This window comes from Triturus cristatus, chromosome 6 (assembly GCF_964204655.1).
Source record: "Triturus cristatus chromosome 6, aTriCri1.1, whole genome shotgun sequence".
Taxonomy (NCBI): Eukaryota; Metazoa; Chordata; class Amphibia; order Caudata; family Salamandridae; genus Triturus; species Triturus cristatus.
Window position 1 is genome coordinate 1,779,771,114 of NC_140589.1, and position 20,068 is coordinate 1,779,791,181.

The 20,068-nt window shown below is 46.1% G+C and overlaps 1 protein-coding gene across 2 annotated transcripts in view; it reads right to left on the reverse strand.

The window, feature by feature from the left end:
• DNAJC27 (DnaJ heat shock protein family (Hsp40) member C27) overlaps positions 1-20,068 on the reverse strand; it is a 99,592-nt gene that overhangs the window by 31,125 nt on the left and 48,399 nt on the right. The window contains exons 4-6 of one of the 2 annotated variants that reach the window (XM_085613089.1): positions 8,745-8,909; positions 6,728-6,850; positions 733-1,539 (exon numbers count right to left, since the gene is read on the reverse strand). In XM_085613089.1, coding sequence (XP_085469215.1) covers positions 1,360-1,539; positions 6,728-6,850; positions 8,745-8,909 — 468 coding nt within the window. In that variant the 3' untranslated portion in view covers positions 733-1,359. Of the gene's footprint in view, positions 1-732; positions 1,540-6,727; positions 6,851-8,744; positions 8,910-20,068 lie in introns of those variants that run through there. The other variant, XM_085613088.1, reaches the window with a different exon arrangement.

Here is a 20,068-nt window from a genome sequence, read left to right on the forward strand (position 1 = left end):
AATAAACAGTTGGCATACCCTCTTCTTTGGAAGACACATCAAATACACTACTGACCACATCCCATTGGCCAACCTGACTCCTGAGGTGCATCATCCATGCATGTGCTCATCTCATCAAAAGCTCTTTGGCAAACGCAATCAACCCTCGGAGAACACGGTCACCACCTGCCGCTTGTCTGCATCACATTCAAGACCTGTTGCACTCTCTAAAACATACTAAACACTGGCACCGCACTGTACCTGGTAACCAAGATCCAGGCTTCTAATAGAGAACACTAGATATGCAACAGCAGCATCACCAGACTAGAAACCAGTAAATGCAGTAAGTTGAAAACGAGACACAAGTTGTTCTCCTGCCACGCAATGCCAGTCAGTGCTTAATTTGTAAATAAATAAGTACCAGGTCCCTCATCAGGAGGCCGCTGCAGCTTGCACCACCCACTGCCTCTACCAGCACTGCCAACGACAGTACAAACACAACTACTATCATGCACCTACAAGTGTGACGTTTTAAAATATTCCAGGCCCCCAAAGCTCTAAGAATAGCTTGGGTGGCGGTTATTAGTCATTTTTAAAGTATATTGAATTAATAAACAACTGTTTTTGTACTGATCTGTAATTAGACAAACAGTATCACCATGTGGCAGGCTGTCATAAGTGCTGGTGTTGACAGTTAAGTGCTTGTGTCGAAACCCGCAAACCACCAGCTCAAATTAAGCACCAATGCCAGTTCAGATTTGAAAGGCTCTGTATTGGCATTGTAATTTCTCCACTTCCACAAAGAGATGAAACCCTATATGTTTAAACAGCACCACATCACAGTATAACCACCTAGTTAGTTTTGGGATCCCCCCAACTAGGTCTCACCTTCCCCCCAGGACCCCAAGGTCCCTTGCTCCAACCCATGGTGCACCCAATATCCTCACCTAAACATTCTTTTAAAACTCACTACAGCAACCTCTATTTCACTACCTAACATAAACCCCCACTTGTGTCTGGAACTGCTTTGTAGTGTGGTTTGTGCTATGGAAGTTTCACAAATTCACACACATGCACATTTTTCCACGCTTTGGTCCAGAGAGAGCATCAGTGGTAATCCTAGATATAAAATGTGCATATTCAAGTGTCTCAAAGAGAGGACCTGTAAGTCCAAAGTACAATGCCACTTGTCTTGCTAATTATCAAACAGGGTTGGATCAGTACTTTCATGATGTAGGAAACAACAGCTCTACATTTTCTTTCTGACTGATGCACAGTTTGCATAAAAGAGAGAACCTGGCTGAAACACAGTTTCTAAGTCCTTTGTCCGAAGCCACTTTTCTTGGTTTTCATCAAACATTGGGTTCCGAAAGGGTTTGATCAATGCTTTGTTGATGTATGAAAGAACAGCTCATACATTTTCTTTCTGACTGATGCACAAGTTGACAGACTTCGACTTGTACAGGTTTCTCCGTCCGTCTCTAGAGCCTTCTCCGAGTCCTCTTCTAGGCAAGTGATGGACGGGGCCATCCGCAAGGTTAGTTCCAAAAGCCTGTAGTGCTGCAATACATCATTCAATCCTTAACAAGTAGGAGGACCAGAAGAGAAGTAAAATATTCGAGAAATTACATTGAAAATGTCCCCCAAAAACTGAAAATATTCTTCATTTGGCACACTAGGGGTTCTTGGGAAAAGGCTTACATTATATGTAATTACATCAATGCATTCTAGCTGTAGAAGTTGAGGAGTAGCTTTAACAAACGACTCAAGCTAACTTCTTCTGGAGAAACAAAAGGTACTTCTATTTTTAGGATTCTCTAAATGGAGAGGCAAAGGTAGGTGGGCTCCAAGGCGGCTCCCCGTCCGCAGAGCTACATCGGAGCATTCTGAACATCAGCTGCCAAATACCCCAGTTATATTTGTGGTCCCCGCTGACACAATGCAGGTGATAGACCAAGGATGAAATTGCCTATGCCATGATCTTTTTGGAAGGGAGTTATGAAGACAGTGAAACAACAGCCACACTGTCCGCTCTTAACACCTACTAGATGTAAAATGGTGCAGGCCTGGTAAACAGGTACCACGGAAGCCCAAGCTGCCGCTCACCTGGTGAATCAACAGTGCCAGGGACTGGGTGGACTTTTCAAGGAATCAAAGCTGAGGGCTAATCAGAGCTAGGGCTCACGGTGTTATGGTATTTTTTTGTTAACATTCCTGTGTGTATTTATCCATATAAATGTTTCGGCTACATTAGTGGTCTTTTGATTATAAATGGGGTCGTGAAATTGTATATTTCCACATTTATTGACCTCATGGACGTGCACTCATATGTGGATGCCTGTCACGTTTTAGCAAATTAAGCAGCCACATATAACAAAGCATTACACTCACAGGTACATATTAGCATTATACTACAAATAAATGTTACCATACGCCTGTATTTGAGGAAATTTCATCAGACGGCATGGAGAGTCTTTCACAAAAGCACCATTTTCAGTGTTTTTCCACTTTAAAAAATAAATACAGATGGTTAACACATTGTTTTCTGTCTTTATTTAGCTATAAAAATCAGTAAAAACTGAAAACGGGGCGCCTTAAATATAACCGATGTGCAGCAGCGTAGAGTGGCTCCCTGCAGAGCACTAAGACGGTCTGATGGCAGGAGCGCAGCAAACCTGAACTGAAGGGGGGGTGGGATGCCAGCCATAGGAGTGCTGATAAGGAAAGTGCAAGTGGAGCAGCAACGCAGGTGTCACTCACTGATGACTGACCAAATACCAGTACTGATATTTGAGCCGGTGGCTAGAGACTTCTCTGCTTACCACTGTACATATTCATAAGACATGCTTATTGCTAGAGGGACTGTGTTGTAAAATAAAAATAAAAAAAAAAATAAAATACACGGTAGTTATAGTTGAAAATCACCAGGCTCTAAACAGGTCTGCCAAACTCCCATTCCTTACACCAAATGTCATTTAGCCTCCAACATTCCAAACAGGATCATTCCATAGTTCATAAACAGGGTGGGGGAATTTAGCAGGAACCATTAAGGGTAAACAGGAAGACAATTAATAAAAGTCTGCATCTAGCTATAGATTCTTCTGAAAAAGAAAAAACCTATTCTAGTTAATCGGATATCTTAGAGGAATGAATGAAATGGCCACCAATGGCCATAAACGATGTGCCCAATAACGGATTAGTTTCAAGTAAGTTCTGCCAGAGCTTGCTGAGGGATGGGACTTCAAGCTGATCCTGGGCTCCAGTGTCTTTAGGTGCCTGAAAGAGACAGCCCCAGTACAGGAGACTGTAAAGCCAGTAACACTCTGGACCTATCAAGCCTGGTGTGACAGTTAGGATGGAGAAGGCCAGTGGTCCTTTTATTAGAACTAAGGAAACTAGCTCTGATGCAACTAACGTCAGCACCGCTGTCAGCAACTCCTGAAGAACGCTTGACGAGACTTTCTAATTGGCAGCGGCGGCTGGTCACATTTAAAGGCGAAGAGAAGAGGCGAAGCTTCGCCCAGTTTCCCCCGACATAAGATCCCCCATATCAGGACGCCCATCAATGGCCAGATAAGGGCAGGATTGTTTGGCTGTTCAAGATTGGCAAATCATGTTCATGGCACCTCCAAAGCCCTTATCGCTAATGTGATGCACGCCGTCTCCCTCAATTGACTGTTGGATCACTAGAACCAGAGCTTCCACTTTAAAACATTCCTGATGCTGCTCACCGGGAAGCCAAAAACGCCATCGCCCAAGACACAGTGTAGAGGGCACCAGGTAACTACAGAGCTGGGATGTGCACAGGCAGTGGCTTCCAGAGCGCCAGTGTTCAAGTCACAAGGCTGGTGTCGCTGCCTCTGGGCACCTGTGGCCATTAATGGCGGGGGCAGTCAGTGCTTAAAAGCAATGTGCCAAGCTTGTCCTTGGGAATTCGAATCACCTGCATGGACACTATTCACTTACTTCTGCTAATGGAATAATGCAATCCAGTCACAAAGCGTGCAAATCGCAAACTAAGCAAACCGAATATGGATTATCAATGAAGTGCGGACCGGTCATATACATCTACACATGCATATACAAAGCCAAATGAATATCGAAGATGTGATGACAGGTTGAGGTGTCTGATAACAAAACGAGAAATTACTTGACAAGCTACCCTACAATTAAATGAAGGAGCAGAAAACAAGGGCTTCTGATTCCACGAGCACGTCACAAAAGGGAGCATTTGAACCACTGTTTGGCATCTCATGGCCACAATATTTGAAATAAACCAGAGGACTGTAAGAAGATATGTAATGGAGCAAGCTCCAAACATAAGCTGATCCTAGTCTGAACTCGTCACTTCCAAGGAGTGCATTATTGAAAAGCTGCACTCCGTTTCTGGGGCTGGTATCGTATCGCGAGAGATCACAAAAGAAGAGAATCTAAAAGCTGGATGAAGAAGCAACAGGCCTCTTAGGTCTCGCTTGAGACAGCAGTTTGTGAAACATTTTGTTTACATACCGGGAGCTTAGAGCACGCCCCTGCTTACAATTGGTTGGCTTCACCGTCACTCTCATTTCCTTGCCTCTCTTTTTTAGGTCTCGCCTGAGCCAGCGCTTTAGCGCTGCTCTCGCGAGAGCTTTTGTAAATGGGGGATTTGGAAGTGCAAACTAGTGCTTTCAGGCCTCCAAATACAGTGCATGTGCGCCGGGCGCGCGCACCATTTGGCAGCCTGTGTCATTCATTTCGCGCCCGCTTTGATGTTCTCAGTGAGCCGCGCGGCCACTGAGAACATCAAAGCGGCCGCGAAAGTGCTCACCATATGCCAGCCTGCGTGCCTCTCTCCCCTACCCCCTCCCTTATCCCACTTCCTGCTTGTTTTTTTTAACTGCAACATGTTTTTGTCAATGTTTGGAAAAGGAATCATGTGCAAGTCACACATATATAAACACATATTTTAATTCACACACACAAAAGGGCACACAATCCAGCTGCATAAAGCAAAACAAGCATTGGCAAAGCCAACAAGTCTGACTTGTATGTGCTAACACATGTAGTACAGGTATGCACACATGCAATTTGCATGCAATAGCCTCCTTAGGTCAAATCTTTTGTCTTTGCCAATGCTTGTTTGATCCGGCAGACACATTTCAAAACCAGTATCCTGGAAACAATGGTCCTTCTCAGGCAGGTTATGTTAGAAGATTTACTGCCTACTGGTGGCCTTAAAGGTCCTGTGCTTGCGTGCCGTCAGTGTGTGTTTACTTCAGATCCAACTCCTCCTGCATGCGTCCACTCCAGGTTTGGCAGCAGGCTTGGTGTCACTGTGCTGAGAGAAGACAGCAGCGTGCTGGCCTCGCCTCCTTCATCATTAGTGCTCCCCGCGAGCCACGACAGAGGGAGATGCAGAAGCCGACAAGAGCGCGCGCCACTGGCTTGCTTGAAGGGAGCCCGTTTTCAGTGACTGTGGGCGCGTGATTTGTACAATTAGATGCAACTTAAAACGATTCAGCTCTCTGAACACTCATTCGATTTTATGATACTGGCAACGGAGGAGTGAACTGACATAATTTTGTTGCGTTTCCTTAGCAGCACAAAAACAGAGGCCTTCAATTTAAAGGAATAGCTGAATTATTTATTACCCAAGTCAGCAGTTCTCATTACCGACCTCGGAAGGCTGATTGGCTGATACAGCTAAGAGTTTGATGGCTTTCAAATCCATGATTAAACTACTTCGAACCCGCTCATCAACCCACCAAGCAATCTAGGCCTTTTGTTTTTGTTGCATATTTATATAGCGCAAACTCGACCCGAATGTATCGGAGAGCTTTACACAAGCACCGTATTTACATTGGCACGGGGAGATTAAGTGTTTTGCCCAGAATCACAGGATGTGGACGCGACCCCGAGGCTCGAACCCTTGTTTCCAGCACCAAAGTCGGCAGTCTAGCCGACGGACCACATCCTCTCCCCTGATAGTTTGACTTGGCACCGCTCTGTGAGTCACCTATAACTTTTGTAATGCAACCCATTGCAATATTACAGACACACTACACATCACAACAGGTGTATTTTGTGTTAAAAAAGCTCTCTTTTATTTAAGTCAGTAGTCTTGATATCAGCACTGGAAGAATGAAAGGATGAATAGGCATAACGCTTTGCAGAGAAACAAACTTATTACTAAGGTGCTGATTTACAATTGTGCAGACAGCGTACTCTGTCACAGATGTGGCGGAATACCCTGTCCCCCAAAACCTTGCCCCTTCCACCTTATTTAGACTTGGGTAGACTGCCAGCTTCCGTTGACGGAGCCGCTGTAGGCTCAATCGATGGAAAGCTTCCGCCGATGGCCTGATGGAGAAGGGGCCATTAGAGGAAAGACTTTCCACCCCTCTCCTTATTAAAGGTAAATCCTGCTGGTGAAGGACGAATAAAATAACAAGCATTTGCAATGAAATAGGTCTCGTAATTACGCGAGTTTGAGCTATTGGCATTATAAATGACAATGCCTTTTATTTATGTGTCTGTTTGTAAAACATAAATAAAAGGCATTGTTATTTACAATGCCAATAGATCAAACTCGCGTAAATGCGAGACCTATTGCATTGCAAATGCTTGTTGTTCATGAGCGTACACTCCAAGGGTCGTTGGGGTTTCTTGCGCTCTCCAGCTGCGTGAATGCAGAGGCATCTTTTCACCCACATAAAGCACAATGTTACTGATACTAACATTGTACATGTTTTATGTTATCTCTCGTTACCTGGAACATCTCATTTACTCCTTCTCCCGTCTGTGCTGAGGTTTCGAAGTACAGAAAACCCCTGCTTTCTGCCCAAAGCCGCCCTTCACTTTCATCCACACAGCGATGCTTGGAATTGTCAATCTAAAAACATCAAGAGAAGCACAAATAAGAACAGAAACATAAACCACTGCATCAAACACAATACAACTGGGCCTAATAAAACCTAATCAGATTTCTTGCCCAGACTCAAAGTGGATGCTGTAAAAATATCCATTTTATACAGAATATAACACAATTTCATCCATGTGGTCTGAATGTAACAGACACACCTGACACTTTGTGCATGCTGCAGCCCACCTTTGAAAGTACCGCGGGATCTCACCTACATGCCCTGCATGCCTACATCATATTCAAACCTTCTGCACCATCCACAAGGCATCAAGGCAATGTAGGGGGAAGGGGTGGGAGTGAGGCAGGAGAGATCAGGTACCTTTTAGGCCATAATTGACACGTTTGAGAGAGATGTATGGGACAGGAGAATGGGAAATGAGATACAATAGAGGGCCCCAAGGAAAGCTCTCTCAGGATTGTCTCAGGAAATTCAGGATTGTCTCAGAGAACTCCTGTTCCACCTTAAAGAATATTTTGTTTACGGATTATACTAATAATAATACTGTAGAGAAACACTAAAGAGTATATTATAGTGACTGCTTGCATAGTGTTTTATGCTTTCCTCAAAGTGATGAAGAGGAGTGGAGAGATGGAGAGGATGGGACAGATGAGATAAAAGAGGCATCAAAAGAGAAGGTGTGAGCCTTGTAAAAGATCTCACCCAAAATGGTTGCCTATCACTGAACAGTGCAATAGTGCATTGTGGATATTCAACCCAACATGTCGGATCAGCAAGGAGAAGCAAACAGGGAGAGGGAAAGTGAAGGGGAGAGGATGAAGCAGAGAAGTGAAGGAGAGAGGATGAAATAGGGAGAGGGGAAGTGAAGGAGAGAGGATGAAGCAGAGAACGGGAAAGTGAAGGAGAGAGGATGAAGCAGGGAATTGAAGGAGAGAGGATGAAATAGGGAGAGGGGAAGTGAAGGAGAGAGGATGAAATAGGGAGAGAGGAAGTGAAGGAGAGAGGATGAAGCCGAGAATGGGAAAGTGAAGGAGAGAGGATGAAGCAGGGAAGTGATGAGAGAGGTGCAAGCAGGGAGCAGGGAAGTGAAGGAAAGAGGATGAAGCAGGGAAGTGAAGAGAGAGACCAGGAAGCAAGGAAGTGAAGGAGAGAGGATGAAGCAGGGAGTGGGGAAGTGAAGGAGAGAGGATGAGCAGGGAGTGAGGAAGTGAAGGAGAGATGATGAACCAGGGAGCGCCGAACTGAAGTAGAAAGGATGATGCAGGGAAGTGAAGGAGAGAGGATGAAGCAGGGAGAAGGGAAGTGAAGAGAGATGAAAAAGCAAGGAGCGAGAAAGTGAAGAAAGAGGCGAGCAAGCAGAGAAGTTAAGAGAGATGAACAAGCAGGAAGTCAAGGAGAAAGGAGCAAGCAGGAGGCAGGGAGGTGAAGGAAAGAATTGCAAGCAGGGAGCGGGGAAATGAAGGTGAGAGGAGCAAGCAGGCAACGGCCAAGTGAAAGAGAGAGGAGCAAGCAGGGAGAAGGGAAGTGAAGGAGAGAAGAGCAAGGAGAGAGCGGTGAAGTCAAAGGCAAGAGAGGAGCAGAGAAGTGAAGGAGAGAGAAGCAGGGAGTGGGGAAGTGAAAGAGAGTGGAGGATAGGGAAGGATGTAGAGATCAGAGGGGGAAGTAAGGGCTATCAGAACCAGAGCTAGAAATTATAAGACATGTCGGCAAGTCAAGGCAATACCATGGAAGCATGAAACTGCTACCCCAACTCCCACAGTCAGATGTAATGTCTAGCACCACCTATGCACGTAAAAGATAGGACACAACTACTATGATACTATACAAACAGCCCTAGCATAACATATTGGCTGAGGAGGTAATTCCCAAACCCGCCTCCACGTCTTCTGCATCAGCAGACTTTACCTTGTTTGCACAGACAGCAAAGACAATGTTCTCCATGTTCCCTTGTGGTCCAAGCTCCTGCTTCATCTCCGTCAGCCAGGCTTCCAAAGACTCAAAGGACTCCTTTTGTCCAACATCATACACAAGAATGACACCTTGAGTGTCCTTATAAAACTCGTTTCGAACCTAGAGCGGAACACAAACATAATGAAGCTTTCGTAGGCACTTGGAAGTTGTTTCGTGTTTGTACACTACATGTTCCTTTCACTGTGCAAGTTGGCACAGTCATACACCAACACACATGACACAGAAAATCTACCAGCAAAGATTCATAGAAGCACCACAGGAGCTCTAATTTAAAAGGAAGCACTGCTTTAAAAGAAGATATCTAAAGCTTCACATGTATTTCTTTATAATAATAATGATTGACAGGTGTCAACTATTTAGGGGTTACTTTTGTAGTATTCTGATGTGATGGCTTTTCTCCTATGTTATCTCCTATGTTATCCTGTCCCTAGCTGCTCAGCCGGTGTGAGTGTTCTGAGTGGAATGTTGGTGTGTGGGCTATGAGTGGAATGCTTGAATGTCTGGATGAGTGAGGACAGTTGGTGGATAGGGCTGAGCAGCTAGCCGGCTGCTCCTGGTGGGGCTGTTGATGAGGACTTACTGATGATTTATACTACCTGTTTACTTTTCTGAATAAACCTACTTGGATTACATCATACCAGCGTGTCCTCATTACCACATTAAATGTGGCGTTGGCGATGAGTTGGAGACCACCTTACGCTCTACAGTTGGTACAAGTAGCTTGAAGAGACTCAAAGATGCTTTCTATAACATGTTGGGATAAAGCTACTACAGGGAGAAAACGACAGATGCAGAAAACAGGAACAAGATGCAAAAAGCAGGAGCCACAAGATGAAACATTGAAACTTAAGGAGTCACAAAAGGAACATAAAGAGCACGCAAGGCAGCCCCACCAGTGTCCATCACAACGGACAGCCCCTACTCAAGCGTGCTGTACTCCGCCACTAGTGGCCACAATGACAAGAACTGAGCCTTCATGTACAGTAAGCCTCTACTTTTATTTAATGGATCCTGAGCAGTGTGTGACTCGCATGTTCTTTACAGGTGTCTGCCTTATTTCTGCCTGCGCTGCAGCAGGGGTCCCTATACACTGGGTTTCACACAGAAATGGTCACACAAAAATGGGCTGCGCAGTGCGTGACTTCCATGTTCTTTACAGGTTTGTGCCTTATTTCTGCCTGCGCTGGAGCAGAGGTCCCTACACAATGGATTTCACACAGAAACGGTCACTTGGGATTGCCAGGCTTTGGGTCAGCTGTGGACATTTTGAAGATGGATGCTTCAAATGAACTTGGTTTGGTGCGGAGGCCATTTGAGCTGGGATCCTTCTCAGCCATTCACTTCTCATACACAGAGGCATACTTTGGTCATGCTTAGTGAGTTCCCTTTGGTGTCAGAACATTTGGTTAAACATTGGAGGTCAGTTCATTTGCGTCTGTTATTGTTCACCCAGTACCTAAATCCTGGGGGGGTGCCATTATAATTCCAATATACAAAAAGGGTGACAAAACCCTCCCAGGGAACTACAGGCCCATCAGCCTAATCGACACAATTCAAAAAGTCATTGGGAGGATGGTACTGAATGAGGTACTCATCTGGATCGAAGCTAATAAGATCCTTTCCAATCTCCAGGCGGGCTTTCGCAAATTTACCAGCACTGTGGACCAGGTGTTTCGCTTTAAACAATTGCTCTGGAAGGTTGTCGAACTAGGCAAAGGCAGTTTCTACGTCACCTTTGTAGATTTAAGAGCAGCCTTTGACCTCGTCCCCCGAGAGCAACTCTGGAGGGTCCTTGAAAAGCTCGGTCTACCCCTGGAGCTCTTGACTCTAATTAGGAGACTGCATGAGCCTAATTTCGCAAAAATACAATGGGGTGGCCCGGGGGAAACAACCCCCGAGTTTCCTGTCGAGCGAGGTGTGCGTCAAGGATGCGCCATGGCCCCTACACTTTTTTCTTTGTATATCAACGGAGTAGTTGATTATATGCTGCAAGCTAACACCGACGCCCCTAAGTTGGCAGGAGCCCTTATACCAATACTAATGTTTGCCGACGACACCCTTATAGTGTCTAAAACACCGTGCGGCATGCAAAGGGCTCTGTCAATTTTTGAAAATTTTTGCAAAGATTATGGCTTAGAGGTTAATGTGTCAAAGACTAAGTTTATGGCATTCAACCCACACCCAAGCTACAGAGCTGGCAAGCTCATAATGAACGGCCAAATTCTGGAGGAGGTAACAAACTTTCCCTACCTGGGCATCTATGTCTCCCATAATAATCGGTGGAATAGACATTTGGAATTGTCCACGCTGAAATTCACCCAGATCACGGGTGCGCTGGTTAAAGAGCATAAAAAATCTCTCACTAAACCTGTTAAACCAGTGTTACAAGTATATGAGGCAAAGGCCCTAAACTCAATCCTGTATGGGGCAGAGCTCTGGGGTTTTGACTCATTAACACCCTTAACAGGCGTTGAAAATAAATTTTTTCGTTACATTATTGGCTTACCACAAAGCACGCCAATGGTCCCATTGCGTTATGATTTAGGTAGAAAGGCCATCAAGGACTTGGCCAGTCTCCGCCCGGTTTTATACTGGAGGAGCTATGGACTACACCGGAGCTCCAATCTTACGCATTGGGTATCATGGACGTAATTCAGGTTGATAAGTTCCATAAGATTGGGTGGTTTAGGAATCTACGTGAATCTTTAAAAGCTCTGGGGTTGGAAGACCTATGGAACGACCCAGTTGGCGCCGAGTTTTCAGCCAAAAAGCTATTGAAAACATTATATTGGGAACAGGTAAATCACAGAGTGTGGGGTACCTTTTCTGCCCCCACGATGACCAGTCGTTTTTTAGAGGCAAAGGTCTCACCTTTCTTAGAACCTTTTTGGGATCTGATCACTTCGCCAAGTGATAGGAAACTCTACTTCCAACTTAGAGCAGGGTCCCTCCCACTTAGGGTTCTAACCTGTGGGTGGTTTGGTGCAACTATATGCACCTGCCCTGTTTGTGGTGCTAAAGAAGAAACTATCGCCCACTTCCTGTTTGTTTGCCCTGCATATGCTGTCCCAAGACGTTACTGGCTCTCTCCTTTATGTAAACTACTGGGCACAAGGAGATCTGCCGTAGCCATCAGAATCTTACTTACAAGCACTTTACCATTCCACTCAATAGTTTTAGCCAAATATTTGGGGTGGGCATGGTCTCTCAGACTAAAAGCCCTCCGGTGCGGTGAAAAGGCACATAGGTAGGGCTTTAAATACCACCACTATTTGTCTATTAACTCGTTTTTTATCATTGTTTTTTCTACTGATGCATAATGTATATCATCTTGTCTACTTCAATGTTTAATATTTCTTTTACTCAAAACTTTTATCTATTTATTGGAAAGATTTTAGATATTATATTACTTAGTGGCTGCGTCATTTGATAATTGTGTGTTTTTGTTTGTGTCTTGTATGAATTATCTTAATTCGAATAAAGACTATGATGATGTTATTGTTCACATCTTTTGAGCCATTTTTGTTTCAGCGTCAGTTCAACCGCTAATCACTAGCTTACAAAACGGTGGCGTGTGTCACAAACAGCGCGCGCACTCCTACCTGCATAGTGATGCAGACCTCTATGGCACCTTCTGATCTACAGCTCTATGTGAAGCTCTGTGACACCTGTTTTCTCCCGACAATTTATTTCCTTCGGACGTTTTGGTGCACACACGCACCGTGAACCACTCTGTCACAGCATGACACAGCGTGCCGCCATATTGGGATTGGAGTATCTTACCAAGCCAGTAACCTTTGTCTTCTTCTACTTCGACAGTCACGTTGTTTTCTCTCCGCAGCTTCACAGTATGAAGGTCGGTGAAATTGGCTCCTTCTCGCCTTGTTTGTCTGTTGTTCACAAGAAAATGCAGGTACTTTTCTTTCTTTGGGTTTGTCCACGTTGAAGCGCATGTGCACAGTTGGGAGGCTAATATAAACTCTTCCATGTGACACACTGCCCCGGAGTCTTCTATTGCCATCTTGCCTTTGCTGAAGGTTTTGTCTTAGCAGTGACTTTTTAATGGATTGCGGTCAACGCACGATGTATTGAGTCTGCCTTTTCTCATTTTGTGAGACATCAGTCACTGGAGGACTTGATTCTTCATATTTACTTTCAGAGTGGTTATTGTCAGCATTGATTTTCAATGTTAATGTTCTTTGGTTACAGCATATTTGTGGTTAGCTTTGTTGTGAGCCGAGGGAATGGTGGTGCAACTCGGGTGAGAGCACGCTCACCGGCGATGGCACACAGTTTAAAAGTATTTACAACAGTCATAGAATTGGTGTTTGCATGACCTAAAGTTTATTAGACGTAAAGTTTTTAGTATGCCACAGGTTCCCATTCTTACTCCATTACATGAGGGATGGGCATGGGTACAAGTTTTTTTTTCTATACAGCGTTTCACGTGGCTTCTACACACGGGTAGGTTAATGGGTTCGCATTTACGTAAGTTTGTTTTTTTGTAACCTTTACACGAGGTATGTTTTTAGGTTTTTCCCCATTTATATTATGTTTAACCCTTAGGCAGGGTTGGTTTGCATAGATCTTGTCCCATTACATTAGGTTATGGGTCATGGTCCCATTCACGCTAAACATTTAAAAAAAAAAAAGAGTTTTGTTCCCTTTTTGACCTGTTGCAACGACACACTTTCCTTGCGTGCGTAAGACACCTTGTGCCGCACGATCAATTTTGATGCAGGGTTGGGTTCCCTGTGTGCATAAGACACCTTGTGCCGCACGTTATTTGTTTGTTGCAGGGGTGTGTCCCCTGTGTGTGTAAGACACCTTGTGCCGCACGTTTTTTTGTTGTTGCTGGGTTTTGTCCTTGTGTGCCTCCTCACATGGAGAGCATATACGTTTTCACAGGTTGTCCCTTGTTAATGGTTGGGGCAGGACATTGGGTTTTATTCCCTTTAGTCCACATGACTAGTCTCCCTACATGGAGAGCACATGCGTAACATTGTTGTCCCTTGTTTTAGCTGGAGGCAGAATATTGGGTTTTAGTCCCTTTGGTCCACATGACTAGTCTGCTTACATTGAGAACTTACATCTTGACGTTTAATTTTCCTTAGTCTAAGAGGGGGATGGGTATTCTGTATCCATCTTTTCTTCTTGTCTTTAGTTCCTTACCCTCTCGTGATGCGGTGTTCTCGTCATCCTTAGGTCTGGGCGTTTGACTTCAATTTAAATAGTTCATTTCCACTTCATGATGCGGGCGGTGTTTCCTTCATCCCTGGGTTGTGGACTATTTACTATTGCTGTACTTTTATGTTTATAGTTTATTGCATTGGTTTCGTTATTCTTCTGATCGATAGGGAAGAGGTAATGTAGTATTCTGATGTTATGGTTTTTCTCCTGTGTTATCCTGTCCCTAGCTGCTCAGCCTGTGTGAGTGTTCTGAGTGGAATGTTGGTGTGTGGGCTATGAGTGGTGTTGGACTTGGCCTTTTTGGCAGGTTCAGCTTTTTGGCAGGTTCACCCCTAAACTTTTTGCCTTAAAGTCTGACATGGTGTTGGTGGTTTTAGGCCTCTGGGCACTTTAGCACTGTGGTCCAGTGTAAAGTGCGTGCGCTCTCTGTGTACATTTGGTGAAGCTGGTCTGCCCTCCAATAGGAATGCATTGGGGATAAGTGTGTACGTGGTAATTCCTGGTATGAGAGGAGCGCAGGCTCGAGTTTAGCATGTATGAACCCGTGAGAATAAATGCTGTGCAATGATGTACGCAGATTTATGGTGTCTGGTGGAGAAATGCCACTTTTATAAGTTGGCATTTCTGTGTGCTATGTGTCTGCCTGCCTGATGTGAATTGCATGTCTGGCTTGTGAGTGACAGGAGCTGGGAGGTGTGGGTGGCTCCAGGAGGGGCAGGGTGAGTCAGCGCTAGGCTGAATGGGACACCTGGAGTGAGAGTGGTGGGAGGGGTAATCCCCTGACTCTGAATAGGATGGTGCCTGCCCTAGTGAATGCTGGCTCCGCCCCCTGTGGTGTGTCTGATCACCTAGCCCCCACCTGACAAAGGGGAAGAGGAGCTTGCCAAACAAAGTGCTCCAAATCCCCCCTGAACCAGTGGCATCTGGTTCCCCCATGCCCTGCACTTGAGACAAAGGATTTGCTAATATAAATATAGGGGCTGTGACCCCATGAAAATGTTCAGTTCTGGTGTGCTGATCCTGCTGGGGCGTGCTGCTGGTGTGGGCCGGGGGGGGGGGCCTGCCATGAGGGCTTGCCTCCCAGGGCCCTGCATTGCCCCTTCATCTCCGAGGACTTATTCTTTTAACTACAGGACCTTTCCCCTGTTCTAGCGCCTTGGGAGCTGCTCGACTTGATGGGGGGAATCCCGGCATGAGGGATTACCCCGTAATGCCCACAGCGGCGGGAGCCCACCCCGCCTTTTTACTTTCATGGATTAGTGGGAGTCGACCCCGCTTTATATTTTAAACTATGAGGGAGCCTACCCCTCATTGCTGCCGCAAAGAGGAAAGTGACCGCGATCCGCAGCCCGCCTGGTTGTGGGCGGGGCGTTGCGGACGAAAGCGGAAGGAAGCGTCAGTCGCGTTCAAAGACTCTACCCCGCGCCGGGACGTGTTGAGGAGGACGGGAGCCTACCCCGCCTCCACGAGCTCCGTTGAGAAGTCCCAGGTCCCAGGAGGGGGCCCGGGTGAAGAGGAGAGGCGGGAAGCAGGCCGCGACTGAGCGATACCCCAGGCGGGGCTCCCATGGTGAAGAGGGAGCCCGCGGGTAGCCGCAGTGTGACCGGGTGAAGCCAGAGATCGCCGACAAGGGGAGGAGGAAGCCATCGCCTGTCCCGGTGAGTGCCGAGTTTCTGAGCGGCCCCGTCTGACAGCAGGCCGCTTCAATGCTTGGGGGCTGTTTCTTTTGAGAGGAAAAGAGCCAGAGGGCCCCAGTGACTTGGGGGCATATCGAGGCACATTGTCGGTGCATGGGTGGTCCCGCCAGAGAGCAGGTCGCCCCAACGATGGGAGGCATGTTTTTACAGCCCCGTGGGGGTCCAGAGGGCACAGAGGTGCCGGGCCCCCCTTTAGGAAAGTGCCACAACTGCGCCACACCAGCGCGGGCAGCTGGCGAGAATTGGGCACAATTGATTCAGAGTCCCTGAGTGGGACAGGCGGCACAGAGGTGCCAGGCCTCTACTTGATCCACAGCTGCGCAGCACTTGGTGCCAGCTGCAACGTTTAGGCCACAGTTCTTTGGGGGCATTATGAGAGATAAGAGTGAGGTGCACTCCTCGGCCCCAGCGCAATGGCACACATGCGAACTATGCTGCATTGGCAGCAGCCCTGACATTCTGGACACAGGGCATTTGAGCCCCTTTGAGAAGGTCAGTTGGCCAGGGGGGTCTGTGATTTATGCCATATTAGGAAATATGATGCTTTACAATGATTTATACCTCTAAATGCGCTTGGGGATGAGATTATGTGCGTAATGCCAGTGAGATTATTTCCTACTGTGAGTTTTGCTTAGGAGGTTAGGGTCTAAAATATTAGACTGATGACATTGGCGTACAATGGATTTGGCGCCTAAGGTGATACTGTGTATTATGTGGTTTATGTTACAGGGTGATGCTGAGTACAGTGGTTGCCAGTGATTACTGGTTGTACGTTTATGATATGTCTTACTTTTACTAAGTTCAGTTTGTGATGGTTCTGACAGTGGTCCAGTGGGCCCTGTCAGGTGTATATAATCCCTTGTAGATATGACCTAGTGCCAGGGAGCACAATGTATATTATGTGATTACTGTTCTAATGTGTTATGAGAATACAAAGGCTATTTTTGATATAACCTTGTGTGGAGTTCCTTTTGTGGTGTGCCTGGTATGTTGTTGCTGTGTGCGTGCGCAAACGCTTTACACATGGCCTCCGGGATAAGCCTGACTGCTCGTGCCAAGCTACCAAGGGGGTGAGCAGGGCTTATCTTTGGCGTGTAACTCCCTTGCCCTCACTAGAGTGGTGGTCTCTGCCTGGCTTTGGCGCAAGCCTTAGCCAACCAGAGATCCCATTTCTAACAAGTGGAATGCTTGAGTGTCTGGATGAGTGATGACAGTTGGTGGATGGGGTTGAGCAGCTAGCAGGCTGCTCCTGGTGGGGCTGTTGAGGAGGACTTACTGATGATTTATACGATCTGTTTACTTACCTGAATAAACCTACTTGGATTACATCATACCAGCTTGTCCTCATTACCACAACTTTCAGCAACTCAGGGACATGGCACACAGATCAAAAATGCATGATCAAAGCTTATTAGAGCAGCTGGAGCAATTTCTAATCTGCGTATAAGGAATGGAAGGGTCACCACCTCCCCAGTTTTTAAATATTTATAATGCTCAGTGTGTCTCCGCTGCTCTATATCGGGCTGGGATCTGGGGTCACGGTAATATTGACACCCTAAAGGTCGAAGAAAATCATATCTCTAGACGGATTATAAATTTGCCGACTTCGAGTTCCCATTTTATCCTGCACTCATAACTCAAACTTTTGTACATTAGTGATTTGGTTAAGTTACCCACACTTTAATTATGGATCAGTATCTTGACTAATCATGAGGCTAAGATAAATAGGGAAATCATTCTGGATTGCCTAGATTTGGACAACGGATCTGCTATACCATTGTTAGTATTTTTATGCAAAACGTGCGAGGTCTTGAATATGTCAAACGTGTTTAATCCCCGGTAAGAATCAGGAAATCTGATTAGAAAAGGATCGAACGATGTTCACTCTGAACAATCAATAATGCATTTCATGCATTTTGTACCTTTTTAGGTCTCGGCTGGCGATAGCAGCGCGCACGCGCTGCTCTCGGCATCCAAGAGCTTCTTGAAATCAATACGGTCGAGGAAGGGGACTTGAAGACCCGCCACCTCTTCCCATTGGCTCGCATCATAGCTTAGGCTAAATGCAGGCTTCTTATTGTAAAGGAGGCTTCTTAGGCCCTTCTTGTTGTCGCCCTGTCCACTTTTGGCCCCGCCCACCGGGACTGGATCGTTTACTGGCGGCGTTATACAGGATGCTCTAATTAGTGTGTGAGCACTATTTACTTTACTAAACAATGTGGGAGAATTGCGGAGCGTGTTTCTCTTCTGTACCAGATTCAGTTGAAAATGTCTCCACTACCACCTCCTCCCTCCATTCACACGTCAGAGAGTCCGGCTCCCTCTTTCTTCCTGACTATCGCTTTCTGTAAACTCGTGGGTTTCGGTGTTCAACAGCGAGTGTGTAGATCATACCTTCACGTCTTTGCGTGCAACCAAACCGTAACCACCTCACACGGGGGATGGAGTCTCACTGTTCCGGTTTGTTCCTTATGGTTCCTTATGGTTTTTACTCCAAAGGCGCAGAAGCAACACAACGATGACAAAAGCAGCTGGAGGCTTTTTCGAGTATATTTGTTTTAGGCCGGCGTGGAGCAATATTTCACGTTTGATCTGAATGGAAAACGATGACGCAGGTGTGGTCGGCTCACTGAAAGTAGTAATTGACATCGTTAGGCGTATTTTTGTTGGTTTCCGAAATTACTGCGTGTGCGCGAGATGAATGAATGTGCATGTCTGGGCAAGTACTTTACTACAGACTGCGGTTCTTTATTATTTATTATTATTATTTGTGTGTTTTGTAAAGCGCACAGCTGCCCCAACGGGGCGTCCCGGCGCTAGTAAAACTTGGAGACAGTGAGGGTAGGAAAAAGAGGATAACCTTATGAGGAAAAAAGGTGGGTCTTTAGTGACCTTCGGAATGCCACTTCAGTTTGACATGCGCGTAGAGTAATCGGAAGCTTGTTCCAGCACTGAGTGGCACAGACCTCGAAGGTTTTCCCTCCAGTACGAGAACGTTTGAATCTTGGGGTTTCCAGGAGAAGAAGGGAGTTAGAACGTAATGTCCTGGCCTTGACGTACGGCTTCAGAGTGCTTTTCAAGTGGGCTGAGCCATTACCCTTGGAAGCACGAAAGGCCAGCGTCATGGCCTTGAATACACATCTCTTGGCTATCGGTAGCCAATGTAGTTTTCGGAGGAGGGGAGAGATGTGTTGTCTGGCTGGGATTCTCTCGACCAGCCGGGCGGCAGCATTTTGGACAGTCTGTAATTTGTGGCAAAGGCCTGCTGTGATACCAAGATATAGTGCGTTGGCGTAATCAAGGTGAGATGTTATAAGTGCATGTACCACAGTCTTACGGCAGCCTGCCGGCAGATAGTTGATAAGCCGGTTAATCGTCTTGATCTTTGCGAAACAGGATGCTGCTACTGTTTGGACCTGAGCGTTAAAACTAAGCTGATGGTCCCAGCGCACTCCCAAGTTTCTCACCGAGTCTTTGGGCGTGGGGGCTTGGCTCAGGTCAGCTGGCCACCACAGATTGGAATCCAAAGGGGATGGTGAGTTAAAAAACAGGATCTCTGTCTTTCCAGCATTGAGTCGGAGGGAATTAGAGTCCATCCAACTAGAGATGTCTCTGAGACAGGATTTCAGCGGATCAAAGGCAAAAGCGGAGGGAGTCTCAAAGGTAAAAAGTAACTGAATATCATCAGCATAGGAGGTGGATTTAATCTTTGATGTTTGTATAGCCCACGCGCCATCGTGGGCTTCAGGGCGGGCCTCGAACTCGCTCAGAGCGACTAAGGATTCAGGAACAATTCGTTTTTTTATTCGGTGGATTCTTAAGCATAGGTTCATTATTTTAGTAGAGGAGATGTTCGTTTTTTACTATTAAAACAGCTTTACTGCTGTTATGCGGTCCGGTCTAAGGCTTTTGAAATGGGATTCATGATTAACAGCTCAGACTTTGTCGTTGTCTTGCTATTACCATATTGGTGTTTTTGAACCAGATTAAAACGTATTTATGAAATCAAGCATTTCTGTCTGAAGAACTGTACACTGTCCCGAGACTCCACTCCCACCTCCTCCCTCCAGCCGTCGCCGGCCGTCTCCATTCACACGTAAGCGAGTCCGGCTCCCTCTTCCTTCCAGACTCCTTCAGCTTCTTTGCTCATACACCACTTGTGTCCTTGAATGTCTCCCGTTGATCACTTCTCTCCCTCCTCCACTGCATTGTGTTGTAATTGTATTCATCTAGGCGCTTCATTTCGCTCCTTGGTGTATTTCTTTGAGGTGTTAAATACCTTTCCGAGACCACCCTTCCTTCCTCAATTACATCTACACCTCACCCTTTATAAACGGATTCTCCAGACTCCCTCCCATACTGTTTATACCC